This window comes from Aquarana catesbeiana, linkage group LG01, assembly GCF_042186555.1.
Source record: "Aquarana catesbeiana isolate 2022-GZ linkage group LG01, ASM4218655v1, whole genome shotgun sequence".
NCBI classification, from domain to species: Eukaryota; Metazoa; Chordata; class Amphibia; order Anura; family Ranidae; genus Aquarana; species Aquarana catesbeiana.
The window spans coordinates 846,543,760-846,557,941 of record NC_133324.1 but is presented as its reverse complement, the minus strand read 5'-3'; the positions used below and the strand labels follow the sequence as shown (position 1 = coordinate 846,557,941).

Here is a 14,182-nt window from a genome sequence, read left to right as displayed (position 1 = left end):
GCTGCGTCAGGAGGGAGACTCCCCGGCACTCCGGACAAAACTTGCTGCTCCCTGGTCACATTCTAGAAGCCCCCCCCCCCCCCTCCATGACCCCCCAGACCTGGCCGGACCCCCCCTCTCACCCCCGATCACCGGCTGCCTGCTAACCTATGACTGGCAGGGATCGGGTTGAGCTCCGGTTACCTGCATTGGGACAAGAGGAGGAAGGGGGAGGAGAGCCGGGGGGTGGGGGGAGGGGAGAGACTGCAATATCATTTGTGAATCGTTCTCAGGGCTGCAGATACATATTGCTAACACATGCAGGTACACCGACTGCGGCTCCCGCCCTCCATACAGCCCCGAGCCGCTCTCCGGACAGCCAGCGATTACCGGGGGAAGCATCGCCATACATGCCTGGGATCCTACAAAGAGAACGTGTGGGGGGGCCACTGACATCACACATCCCCGGTCTGGACATCACATCCCTCCGCTGTCCCGGGAACTGATACACACCGGGGACCCGAGGAGATCATCAGGATCCGAGGAGATCACCAAACCAAGACCCGAGGAGATCAGCACCAAACCAAGACCCGAGGAGATCACCAAACCAAGACCCGAGGAGATCAGCACCAAACCAGGACTGGAGGATATCACCAAACCAGGACCCGAGGAGACCACCAAACCAGGAGACCACCACCAAACCAGAACCAGAGGAGATCACCAAACCAGGAGACCACCACCAAACCAGGAGACCACCACCAAACCAGAACCAGAGGAGATCACCAAACCAGGAGACAACCACCAAACCAGGAGACCACCACCAAACCAGAACCAGAGTAGATCACCAAACCAGGACCCCAGGAGACCGCCACCAAACCAGGACTGACTGCTGATCAGAACCAAGGCAGGAGAACTGCTGATCAGGACTGGAGCAAATCAGTACCAAGAGGAGAGATCAGCCCCGGCAGGAGGACCGGAGATTAGAACTGAGACTGGGGGACTGGGGGGGAGATGAGCACTGCTAGAGGAGTACAGGACCACATCAGTCTGAGAGAGGAGTACAGGGGACCAGTACCCAGAGAGGAGAACAAGGAATATACATCTTAAATATTCTATATTTCCATAGAGGAGTACAAGGGACACACATTACCGGCTATCAGCACCCATCTTCAATATTCTGTCCTACCCGTAGAGGAGTACAGCTGCTGATCAGCACCCGTAGAGGAGTACAAGGGACAGAGTATATCAGCACTCATCTCTAATATTCCATCTTATAGAGGAGCTCAGCACCCACAGAGGAGTACAAGGGGCACTCATCTCCAAAATGCTATCCTAGAAAGGAATACAGGAGCTCAGGACACAATATACTCATCTCCAATATTTTATATATCCTGCAGAGGAGATCATCACCCATAAAGGAGTACAAGGGACACACAGTGTTCTCAGCACTCATCAATCTTTTCCTATAGAGGAGTAGAGGAACTCATCACCTATAGAGGAGTACAAGGGTCACAGTATACTCATCTTCATTATCCTATAGAGGAGTACAAGGGACACCCAGTATACTCATCTCCAGTATTCTAGCTATCCTGCACCCAGTAAAGGTCCCCTGCCCCGGGGCCCCGCACTGAGTAGGGTAGGGGGGTCAAGGCTCATCTCATTGACTGAGGAGTAATCGGAGAGCTATGAGCGGGTAACTTTACCCCGGGACATCACACGCCGCTCCCGCCCCCCATAGGCTCCGCTCTTCCCCAGCACACAGCTCCGCGGCCCGGCTCCGCAGCCATGAGGACCATACTATGGGGTTGCTGCGCTCTCCTGCTGCGGCTGTCGCTGACTCTGGCCGCCTCCAACAAGCTACTGAAGTACCGGATCGCCGAGGAAGGGCAGCCCGACATCAGGATCGGTAACGTGGCTTCGGACATCAGCATCGTGGCCGGTTCGGGCGAGGTGACCTTCAGTTTGGAGTCCGGCTCCGACTTCTTCAAGATCGACAACATGACCGGCGAGCTGAGCACCAACGAGCGCCGCATAGACCGGGAGAAGCTGCCGCAGTGTCAGATGATCTTCGATGAGAACGAATGCTTCATCGACTTCGAGGTGTCGGTGATCGGCCCTTCTCAGAGCTGGGTGGAGCTGTTCGAGGGCAGGGTGGTCATCCTGGACATTAACGACAACACCCCGACCTTCCCGTCCCCGGTGCTCACCCTGACCGTGGAGGAGAACCGGCCGGTGGGGACCCTCTACCTGCTGCCCACCGCCACCGACCGCGACTTCGGCCGGAACGGCATCGAACGCTACGAGCTGATCCCGGACGCCGGGGAGAGTCTGTTCGTGTCCGGGCGCCGGGGCAGCGGGGAGAGCGCCCTCTACCCGGGCAAGAGGCGGATGGAGACCGACGGCAGGAGCAGCGTGTTCGAGCTGCAAGTAGCCGACACCTCCGACGGGGAGAAGCAGCCGCAGCTCATCGTTAAGGGGGCTCTGGACCGGGAACAGCGGGACTCGTATGAGCTGACCCTGCGGGTCCGGGACGGCGGGGAACAACCGCGCTCCTCGCAGTCCATCCTCCGGGTCCTCATCACCGATGTCAATGACAACAGCCCCCGCTTCGAGAAGAGCGTGTACGAGGCCGACCTGGCGGAGAACAGTGCCCCCGGGACCCCCATCCTACAGCTCAAGGCCACCGATTACGATGTCGGGGTGAACGGGCAGATCGAGTATGTCTTCGGCGCGGCCACCGAGTCGGTGAGGCGGCTGCTCCGATTGGACGAGAACTCGGGCTGGCTGAGCGTCATGCATAGGATAGACCGCGAGGAGGTCAATCAGCTCCGCTTTACCGTCATGGCACGGGACCGCGGCCAGCCCCCGAAGACCGACAAGGCCACCGTCATCCTCAACATCAAGGATGAGAACGATAACGTGCCGCTGATTGACATCAGGAAGATCGGCCGGATCCCGGTGAAGGACGGCATGGCCAGCGTGGCCGAGGACGTCTTGGTGGACACCCCTATCGCCCTGGTGCAGGTGTCCGATAGGGACCAGGGTGAGAATGGAGTGGTCACCTGCACCGTGGTCGGGGATGTCCCTTTCCAACTCAAACCGGCCAGTGACAGCGAGGGGGAGCAGAATAAGAAGAAGTATTTCCTGCACACCTCAGCCCCTCTGGACTATGAGAACGTCAAGGAGTACAATGTCATCATCGTGGCTGTGGACTCTGGGAGCCCCAGCTTGTCCAGCAACAACTCCTTACTGGTCAAGGTGGTGGACACCAATGACAACCCCCCAGTCTTCAGCCAGCCAGTGGTTGAGGTGGCCTTCCCGGAGAACAACGTCCCTGGAGAAAGGGTGGCCACAGTCATAGCCACCGACGCCGACAGCGGCAAGAATGCCGAAATCGCCTACTCCCTGGAGCAGTCGGTGGCTGGGGTCTTCTCTATCCACCCCGACTCTGGGGACATCACTGCCAACATAGTCCTGGACCGGGAGGACAACGACCGATACGAGTTCAAAGTGGTGGCCAAGGATAAGGGTCTGCCCACCACCATGCAAGGCACTGCCACCGTGGTGGTCCAAGTGGCCGACACCAACGACAATGACCCCAAGTTCATGCAGGAGGTCTTTAACTTCTACGTCAAGGAGAACCTTCAACCCAACAGCCCTGTGGGGATGGTGACGGTGATGGACGCCGACAAAGGTCGCAATGCAGAGATGAGTTTGTTCATAGAGGAGGACAATGGCATCTTCAAAATAGAGAACAACACCGGCACCATCTGCTCCACCATCTCCTTTGACATGGAGCAACAAACTTCTTACACTTTCAAAGTCAAAGCTGTAGATGGTGGGGACCCCCCAAGGTCTGCTACAGCCACAGTCTCCCTCTTTGTTATGGATGAGAATGACAATGCCCCCATCATCACCAGCCCCATCAACAGCTCCTATACTGTGGTCCCCCCTTCCAGTGGTGTCAGGACAGTGGTAGCCACAGTTGTGGCCATGGACACTGACTCTGGAGTCAATAAAGAACTCAACTTTAGCATTGTTGGAGGAAACCCCTTTAAGCTCTTTGAAATCAACCCAGCCAGTGGGGTGGTGTCTCTGATTGGGAAGCTGGCCTCCAAGCACTATGGCCTTCACCGCTTGGTCATCCAAGTCAATGACAGCGGTCAACCTCCTCAGTCCACCACAGCCCTTGTCCATGTGTTCATCAATGAGACTGTCTTCAATGCTTCAGTGGTGGATTCCCAAATTGCCAGAAGTTTGCATACCCCCTTAACCCAGGACATAGCAGGGGACCCCAGCTATGAAATGAGCAAGCAGAGACTGAGCATAGTGATTGGTGTGGTGGCTGGCATCATGACTGTCATCCTGATCATCCTGGTGGTGGTCATGGCACGTTACTGTAGGGCCAAGAGTAACAATGGCTATGAAGCTGGCAAAAAAGATCATGAGGACTTCTTCACACCTCAGCAGCATGACAAATCCAAAAAACCCAAAAAGGATAAGAAAAATAAAAAGTCCAAACAGCCCTTGTATAGCAGCATAGTGACAGTGGAGGCATCAAAGCCAAATGGGCAGAGATATGACAGTGTGAATGAAAAGCTGTCTGACAGCCCCAGCATGGGAAGATACAGAACTGTGAATGGAGGTCCCGGAAGCCCTGACCTAGCAAGGCATTACAAATCTAGTTCCCCGCTACCTACTGTGCAGCTTCATCCCCAGTCACCTACTGCTGGGAAAAAGCACCAGGCTGTGCAAGATTTACCACCAGCCAACACTTTTGTAGGAGCTGGAGACAACATCTCAATTGGATCAGATCATTGTTCTGAGTACAGTTGTCAGACCAATAACAAGTACAGCAAACAGGTAAGCTAAAAGAAAATCCACAATAATGTGCAATGCAATCAACCAAGTGCTTTTGCTAGTTGTGATATGCTGTAAAAAAAAGAGAGTGAAAATATATATATTCTTCAAAAAGTTTCCGCATTTCTAAATATATAATTTATTTAAAAAAGTGCAGAAACTTTTTGAAGAACCCTCATATATCTAACAACCATATGATGTCATGTCAGCTAAAAACACCTAGACCCAACATTTCCATTAGAACAGAAAGCTTGTTTTGCATCCAACAGTCAATCGGTTTAAGGGGATTATTGTTTAATTTCCTCTTGTTTGCTTGAAGCAAGCACAGGTTTTCTTGGCTTGGCTACCTAAAGCAAGCCATGACGAGTCAAAAAAAACGAACGCTCTGTCAATCGAAAAACAAAAGTGGCGAATACGAATGTGCCATCATTTGTTTCATTTTTCTAAACAAAATCCAGCATGTTGGACCAGGAACTTTTGATTGTGACACGGCAGCTGGGACACTAATATTACGACCAAGAATTTTCATTCCTTTTTTTTGACTCATTCATGGCCTGCTTTAGGTTCCATTCATGCTTATGTGATTTGTCATGCGACTTTGGACATTAAAGTCGGATGATAAGTCACACCCCGTTCTTTTCAATGTTCAAATTGGTGTGACTTGGAAGTCGCAATGACTTTGAAAAGGTGCCTGCACTACTCTGGTGCAACTTTTGATGCGACTTTGAGCCCTCGTTCAAATGCATGCGATTTGTCATGCAATTTGACAGTTCCAATTCGCATGACAAGGCGCACCCCATTGCTGGCAATGGAACCATTCAAATCGAGTTGCAGAGACTTTGAAAAAGGTTTTTGCACTACTTTTTCATTGCGACTTGCATAGACTTCTGTTAAATGAAGTCGCAAGCCGCAATGAAATCGGAGGTGCAAATCGCACTGAATCTGCAGCTTTGAAATCTCGCTATTTCAAAGCATTACTGGTGTGAACCAGGACAAAATTGGGGGTGCAAATCGCACTGATCTGCGGCTTTAAATTCACGCAATTTTAAAGCCACACTGATGTGAAGCAGGGTGAAATCGGAGGTGCAAATCGCACTGATCTGCAGCTTTAAAATCACGCAATTTTAAAGCCACGCTGATGTGAAGCAGGGTGAAATCGGAGGTGCAAATCGCACTAAGCTGCGGCTTTGAAATCCTGCTGAAGTAGCGCGATTTCAAACCTACTAGTGTAAACAAGGGCTGATCCACAGAATGTAAAGTCAGATCTAAAATCGCACCAAAAGTTGCATCAAAGTCATGCTCCAAAGTCACACCAAAAATCGCGTGACTTTGAAGACGGTAATGTGAACGGAGCCTAGGCTCATAAGCTCCATTCACAAAGCATTAACATAAGAATAACCATCTTTACTGAAACCACGTGACTGTCATTTTCAAATCTCCTTGAAATAACTGTCACTTTTTTTGTTTTTTGTTTTTAGCTTTGTGAATTGAGCCTCTGATCTGCAATCACTTAGTGGTGGAAGAATACTGTATCTTCTTATTTAGAACGTCTTCCTCTGCAGTGCACTGATTTCAGTGCGTTGAGACTGAAGCTGTTGTCAGTCATCAAGGGGTTAATCACATACTTTTTAAGCGTTTTAACATCTCGCCTGCAGATGTGCCCCAGATCAGCTCCTTGGAGGCTGACGCACAGAAAGGTGTACATTTTTGCATTTCTAATGAAAATCTGCTTTAGCTGGAAATATCCAACTGGGTTACTGGGAGTATTACCCCCCCCCCCCCCCCACACACACACACACACACACACACACACACACACACACACACACAATGTTTGAGACAAGAATAAGTTAGCAGGGCTGTCATCATGCTCTGTATGCCTATTATTCCTATTTCTGTATGTACACCCCTACTTTACATGCACACACTGCTATTATACCATATAGGCAGCTGTGTATTCTAATAGCTTCATTATTAGCCCCACTTGATTATTAGCAGACTAATAGCCCCCCGTTGGATTTGGCTCCTATGAAATCACCAGGCAGGGTAATTACATTGAGAATTAAGCGCACCGATTCTGCGTTTTTACAGTAACATGTAAAGGTGAAACTCATTTATCTGGTGTTAATGCAGCATTTGGTTAGCATGCTACTATCAGGCTGAACTCTGTCATTTCATGAGCACTGGGAGAGCCTGGCAGCCAATAGAATGTAACACAGTGGTGACTTGCAAAGACTGGCAATAGCTCTGCAGGCTGATGCCACTAATGGAAAGGTTTGTGCTAGATATCTGATGCTGACATGACATCATATCATGCGGAGTTTTCATTAGACACAGGCTGTGGAAAGCAGTTTAATCACAGACCTCAGATCCGTATGGTTTAATGATAGAAATATGAGACCCTTTTAACCCTTTGGTGGGAAAAAGAACTCTCATGTCAGTTATATTTGTTTTTAAAGTGCATGTACCCCAAAATTTCCCATTGTGTTATTTAATAACATTCTTTTAAGCAGCAAGTTGTAAGGTCATTTAATTGAAGGCAGAGATCTGCAGTTACCCATAGGAACCAGATGTATGTCAGTGTAGAGAAGTCGTAATTATGAAAGCTGACTTTTCATTGGTCGCTGTGGGTAGGCACATTGTTCTTTGATGTATTAAACCCCAAAAACGTAAATGTGATATATTATAGTTTACCTGCCCTTCAATGTGGTGGTGGCTGCATTCGTTTTCTTTATTTCTCCGAGTAACACACTTCCTGTCCTAGGGTGTCTCATTCGGACAGCAGCATTGTCGATCTGGGGAGGGGGTAGCGTTGGATGCCCTGGTAAATTTGGCTCTGCTAACAAATTCAATCTAAACTCAGCTGACGCTTTTTAAGCAGTAGCAGCAACAGCTTTTAACCCTTTTCAAATACAGATTTTACATAAATGAATAAAAGCTGACCATTGTTGGCACCCCTATTAGTGTTAAATGGTTTGTCTCAACCCTCTAACTGCCACTTTTGCTGTTAAAGAGAAGTGAGAAATAACAGACATATTATTGGCAGGATCACCAGGTGAAAATAAGGCCTCATGCACACTGGATGTTTTTCATGTGGCTGTTAGGGGCATCTGGCATTTTTTTTGTTTCTGCTTTTAAACACCCCCGCATGCTAGCCTATGGGGTTGATCTACTAAAACTGGAGAGTGCAAAATTTGGTGCAGCTGTGCATGCATGGTGGTAGCCAATCAGCTTCTTACTTCAGCTTGTTCAATTAAGCTTTCACAAAAATCTTTAAAGCTGATTGGTTTCTATGCAGAGCTGCATCAGATTTTGTACATTTCAGTTTTAGGAAAACAACCTCCATGTGTCCATGCAGACACACCGGTGTGACTTGAGAGGTCAAATCTCATATGACAAGTCGCACCGTATCGTTGGCAATAAAACTGTTCAAATCCATGCAACGCTGACTTTGCTGCGCCGCAACGATTTGAAAAAGTAGTTCCTGCACTACTTTTGGTGATTTCAGGCGTGACTTGCATAGACATCTGTGCATGAAGTCATACTGATGTCAGCCAAGTTGCACCTGAAGTCGCATTGGTATGCGGCTTTGGAATTGAGTGATTTCAAGTGAAGTCGCATGATTTCAAAGCCGCATTTACTGTGAACCTAGGCTTAGAAGAGTTTAAAGGCAGAAAAAATCCCCACAGCCAGTGCATCCAGGAGCAATGGCATTTTGGTTTTATGCGTGTAAACGCTAGGCACGTTTAGCACTTGAGCATTAATTCATTCCAATGGCCAGAACAAATTATTATTCTGGCCAATTACATGCGTTTACAAGCTTCCACCATTTTTTTTCTGCCAAAACGATGCTGCCAGAAACAAGAGAGTCGAGAAGAATTAGCAACAATCCAATCTGCATGAGACCTAAATGAAAAAAAGCCCACAAAAAAGAAAACAAATGCAGCCACCCTAAGAATGAGTACATTGCAATAAAATACATTTGTTTTTGGGTTTAATACCGCTTTAATTGAAGAACTTTGAGGCTTATTAAATAAGATAAAGAACAATCAACAAAGTGCAGTAACCCATAGGAACCAATCAGAATTCATTCTTCTCTTCTACAAGTCATTGCTGGTGGCTGCTATTGGTTACTGTATTTTGCACCTTCTCTTGCTCTTAGCCTGTTGGAGTCTCTTCCAGTATGTGTAGCAATGCATGGGCTTTATGTCTGCTGATGTCATGTTTTTCTTGGCAGAATCCTATTTTCTCTCCTTGTCCTGAAAGTCTGCTCTTTCACCCCCAAGTCGCTGCTGCGAGGCTAGACATTTGTTTTTCTATCAGCCAACAGACAGACAAAGGCACTTTTGGTATGCTGCATTTGTCTGCTGTAGCAATGAGGCAAAACAGTAACCAGAATTGTGTCACTGGCATTTCCTTCCACGGCCATCATGGTGTGTGATGGTAAGTCAGCGACTGTGGTAGAGAAATGTCGCATAGTCGGGCTTATTTATTAAAGCAATCCAAAGAGAGCCACGAGGTCCTGTAACCCCCTGACCTATCAGATCTCAGGATTCCGTAGATTTGTGGATCATCTTTATTCCACGGCTCCTCTATGTCTTTGCCTTAATAAATAAGGACTTTGGTTTTCAGTTGTATTATTACTATTATACAGAATTTACAGAAAAAACCGAATTAGTATTATATTTGCTTTTGTTATGCTTACCCAAGACTAAATGTTATGCAATATTTTTACTAATAATGGAACAACAACAAAACAATCTTAAAAATAACATTTGAAGTGTATCAGCATTGCACAGAATTCTGACAATACATTTTTTTAGCATTCTCTTCTATGTATTTCCTTGACATTGGCTGCACATAGAGCATCTTGATTTAATGTGTTTGTATAGACTCCTCTGAAGTCTAGCAGTTTGTCACATGAAACTTTGTAGCTTTTAAGCAACATTGTTTATTTTAGGAAGTAGCTAGTTGTATATCATTCTAATTACCTCTAATTGATGTGTGCGTGTGTGGCTTTCCTACTAGCAGGGGTTCTTTTTTCATCCTTATTAAAAGAAAAAAAAAAAAGGAAAGAGAAGATTGTGTAACTAATTTTTTTTTTTTTTTAATTGTTACATCATTTATATAATTAGGCTCAGTTCACACTTGTGCGATGTGGGAACCCTGCGAATCACACTGCCATATGCGAACTGTGGGGAGTGTCAAAACATTGTTAATGACACCCCCATTTCAACTTGCATATCGCACTACGGACTGACAGGTCAGACATGAATTGGTTCGCATAGGTGTGAACACCCATGCAATCCGATTCTGGTGCGGACCAAAAAAGAAAAAAAAAGGGTCCTGTACGAGTTTAGTCGAAATGTAATGCGATTTCAACCATACTATCTGTATGGCTGAAATCGCATCGCTCAGACATCGCATGTGATTTGCACTGCAGCACGATGCGAATCACATGCAATCTCGCACCACGCAGCGACCACGCAGTGAACTGGCCCTGAGAGCTGGTGTAATGGGCTTGGGGTGCTTTGGAGATGTGTTTGCCATGCATTCACATTGATGGAAGTATAAAACAAAGCACAAACCAACGTCAGCCTCAGAATCCCGGATACACTGGTCCTTAGGGCTCATGCACACTGCAGCTCAAAGAAACTCGAAGAAGCTGCTTCTACAGGCTTTTGAGCTCTTATTTTTTCCTGCCTGGAATCCCACCATCCATGTTAGCCAATGTGGTCCATGTACACTATGGCTTTTTCAGGAGTTTACAGGCAGAAAAAAAAATCCCCACCAAACTTGCATTTTTGAGAGGAACTTTCAAGCAGAAAAGACGCCTGAGTGACCAGAAATGCGCAAAAGAGCATAAAAAAGTTCAAAGGAGCTTGAAAACACACACAAAAAAAAAAAATGAGGAAAATGAGCTGAGGGGAGGGTTTGCGAAAAAAAAAATGTATATGCTCAAAAAAGCTCAAAGAAGCTTAAAATAGCTCAAAGAAGCTCAATAAAAACATGCAAAAGAGCCTAAAAAAGTACAAGCTTCTTCAAGCTGAAATAAAAGCTCAAATGCCTGTAAAAGCAGTTCTTTTTTTTTTTTTTAACTGCAGTGTGCATGAGCCCTTAATAGCATAGGGCCTTAGGCTCGATTCACACCTATGCATGTTGCTTTTGAGCGTTTCTGCAGTGCTTTTTGCTTTGCTTGCCGCGTTTTTGAACATGCGTTTTTGACGCATTTTGCAGGGTTTTTTTTTTACAGTGTTTTTTTATGCTGTATACAGTGTAAGAAAAAAGAAAGAAAAAACCGCAGAACGTGTCAAAAACATGTTAAAAACACGTCAAAAACGTGGTACTTGCGTTTTTGGATGCGGGTCCATTGAATTCTATTACATGCAAAACGCTACATTTTGCATGAAAAAAAGTCCCCGACCCTTTCCAAAAATGCAGAGGCACAAAAATGCATTGATGTGAACATGTTCCATAGGAACCCATGTTAAGAATTCCCATGCATTTCTGCTAAATGCAAAATGCATCAAAAAACGCATTAGTGTGAATGGAGCCTTATTATAGTTTCTGAAACAGGAATCGTAGCATAGTGATCAATCAAATGAGAACCTTTTTACAACTGTCATTTTTTCAGTGAAGGGTTTAAGCTGAGTGGTGGACAGCACAGACAGTCCTTATTACATTGGAGAGCAATTAGTGCAGTGGCACATTAAGGCCCTGTTCACACCTGAGCATTTTTCTGCTTGAGCTTCTTTTTGGCATGAACTTCTTTTTGGCAGATTACAAGCGTTTTTGACCCCATAGACTTCAGTAGAAACCCCTGACTTGAGCGTTTTACGAGCATTTTCTGCTTAAATAGTAGTTCTCCATTTTAATTCCCCCCGTAGTGCTTTCTATTGGAAAAAAAAAAAAAAAAAAACTGAAGTTGTAAAATGCTTGGAATAGACTTCTAAAATGCTTTAAAAATGCTTGTAAAAAGTTGCAAAAAAGCGTAAAAAACTCCCTAAAAACAGCAGCAAATCGATATGCTCAGGTGTGAATGGAGCCTATGGCCCCGTTCACACCTGAGCGATTTTCTGCTTAAAGCTTTTAGCTCTAAAACGCTGAACAAGCCAAATCCCATTCATTTCAATGGCCCCTGTTCACATCTGAGCGTTCTGTCCCCTAAAGCACAACGCCTGTCGTTCAAAAAAGTACATGAGCTGGACTTGAGCATTTAACAAGCATTTTCAGTGCAAATAGCAGCTCTCCACCCCTAATTTCCTTTCCCTCTCCTTCCCCTAGTGGTTTCTATTGGCTAAACAAAAATGCCTAAAGCTAAAACACTAGTAATACACTTCTAAAATGCTTTTAAAAATGCTTGTAAAAAGCTGCAAAAATGCTTTTTTTTAAAAATGCAGAAAAATGCTAGTAAATCGCTACGCTGAAGTTTGAACGGAGCATTACATTCACAAGTAGCCTAGAAGGACTGATCCTAGTTTCACACTGATGCCGTGCGCGGAACCTTCTTTCTTTGCAGTGCGATTTGAGCCCACCACACCCGTACAAAAAAGGTGCATGCACCCTTTTGTGAGGCACTAGAATCAGATCGCATGGGTGTTCATGCGATCCAATTCAGCCAATCGCACTCCATTTTGTGAACCGTTGTTGTGGTGTCATTACCTTAACACTGACATCGGCAGCGGGTCGCATGAATGAAGTGTAATTGTGATGTGGTCCAGGAACTGCACAGGACTCGCTGCGAACCCTGCACCGCATCAGTGTGATCCTAGGCTCAGTCATCTTTTGTGAAAGCGTCTGATGAAAGGATTTGTCACGGACAGTCTGTGTGTTACATGTAACAGCCAATCAGATTTTTTTTTAGAACATTATGGGAATTTGATGCGATGGTTTTACTAGCTTCTATGAAGTCTCGTATTCAAAGTCTTGATGTTTTTTTTTTTTTTTTTACTTGGTATTTTGGGGCATTTTAGGCGCACTACCATTAAACTCTATAGAACATGCGTTTAGATGAAAGCGCATCAAAGATGCAGCACGCAGGACTCTTTTTAGCGCACAGCACGTATAATGCACAGATGTGAATGGGGCCTTAGAAGGAAACATGGCTTTGGCAATGCAAACTGCTACAAATACATGGGGGGCAGATTTACTAAAACTGGAGCGTGCAAAATCTGGTGCAGCTGTGCATGGTAGCCAGTCAGCTTCTAACTTCAGCTTGAAGCTTTGACAATAAGCCCTGGTTCAAACCAGTGCGACTTTTCATGGGACCTGACAGTTCAAAGTTGCATGGCAAGTCGCACCCCATTTGTGGCAATGGAACTGTTCAAATTGCTGCGACTCAAATTGCAGTGACTTTGAAAAAGGTTCCTGTGCTGTTTTTGTGCAGTTTGCAAATGACGTTGTACACATATTAGCAAGCTGCACTGCTCGTGTGACTTCAAAACTGCACTGGTATGAACCAGGCTAAAACCTGGGAGCTGATTGGTTTCTATGCAGACCTGCACCAGATTTTGCACTCTCCAGTTTTAGTAAATCACCCCCTTAGAGCCTAGATCCTCTTGTTGTCATAGAACTACAAGTACCAGCATGTCTGCCAACTAGTTGGGCAAGCTGCGATTTTGTCTGTAGATATAGTGTATGTATGAGCATGCAAACACAGCTTATTATCAGCCAGATCGGTAGATAGATCTAAAGGAAGAACGACATTGCCTTCTACAGGCTCTAGTGCGTCTATTGTTGCCTCTTATGTCCAGCTATGTTCTTGCTGTGTCAGCACTTCTCATGCATATTGGATACAGAAACATGCAAGCTAAATTAATAGGCACATGTAGGCATGCGTTGGGGAGGGTCTTGACCTGCGTGGTAATGGTGGAAGCTGATACCTAGTGCCATTAGTTTAATTAGACTAGGTAAGTGATACATCTCATTGACCACAATATCAGAGGTCAGGGAAATCGTTTCCATTTACAAAATAGTGTATCACAGGCCGTTTGACAAACATATGTAAAAGAATATGCCGTCTGCAACCAGATAGTAAGATTTCTTGTCAGCAGATGCTGTAACACACAAATGAGAATGTATAACTATACCCAAACAGGAAAATAAATATATGTGGAGATAGGCTTCTGTGTGCAGTACAAGCGGTACTGATTAGGACATTCGTGACGTACATTGTCATCTATCGTCCCAGCAGTAACACCGTGTTCTGCACATTGCTGATCAGCTGTACTGCGGTGTTGGTCGCGCAGTTCTTGTGAATGTCAGAAAAATCAGTATAACACATAAAACAATACAGAGGTCTAAATTAGTACACAGCTCTAGTCTGGATGTCTGTGCAGTCCCC

At 45.9% G+C, this 14,182-nt stretch overlaps 1 protein-coding gene across 14 annotated transcripts in view; it reads left to right on the top strand.

Moving 5' to 3' along the window:
* Window positions 1-218: 218 nt before the first annotated feature.
* The window catches only part of PCDH7 (protocadherin 7), a 1,158,392-nt gene continuing 1,144,428 nt past the window's right edge, over window positions 219-14,182 (top strand). For all 14 annotated transcript variants that reach the window (XR_012237043.1, XR_012237044.1, XR_012237045.1 and 11 more), the window contains exon 1: window positions 219-4,842. Coding sequence is in view for 8 of the 14 variants with exons in the window: in XM_073609016.1 (XP_073465117.1) it covers window positions 1,765-4,842 (3,078 nt within the window). In the remaining 6 variants the exon portion in view is untranslated. The remainder of the gene's footprint in view (window positions 4,843-14,182) is intronic.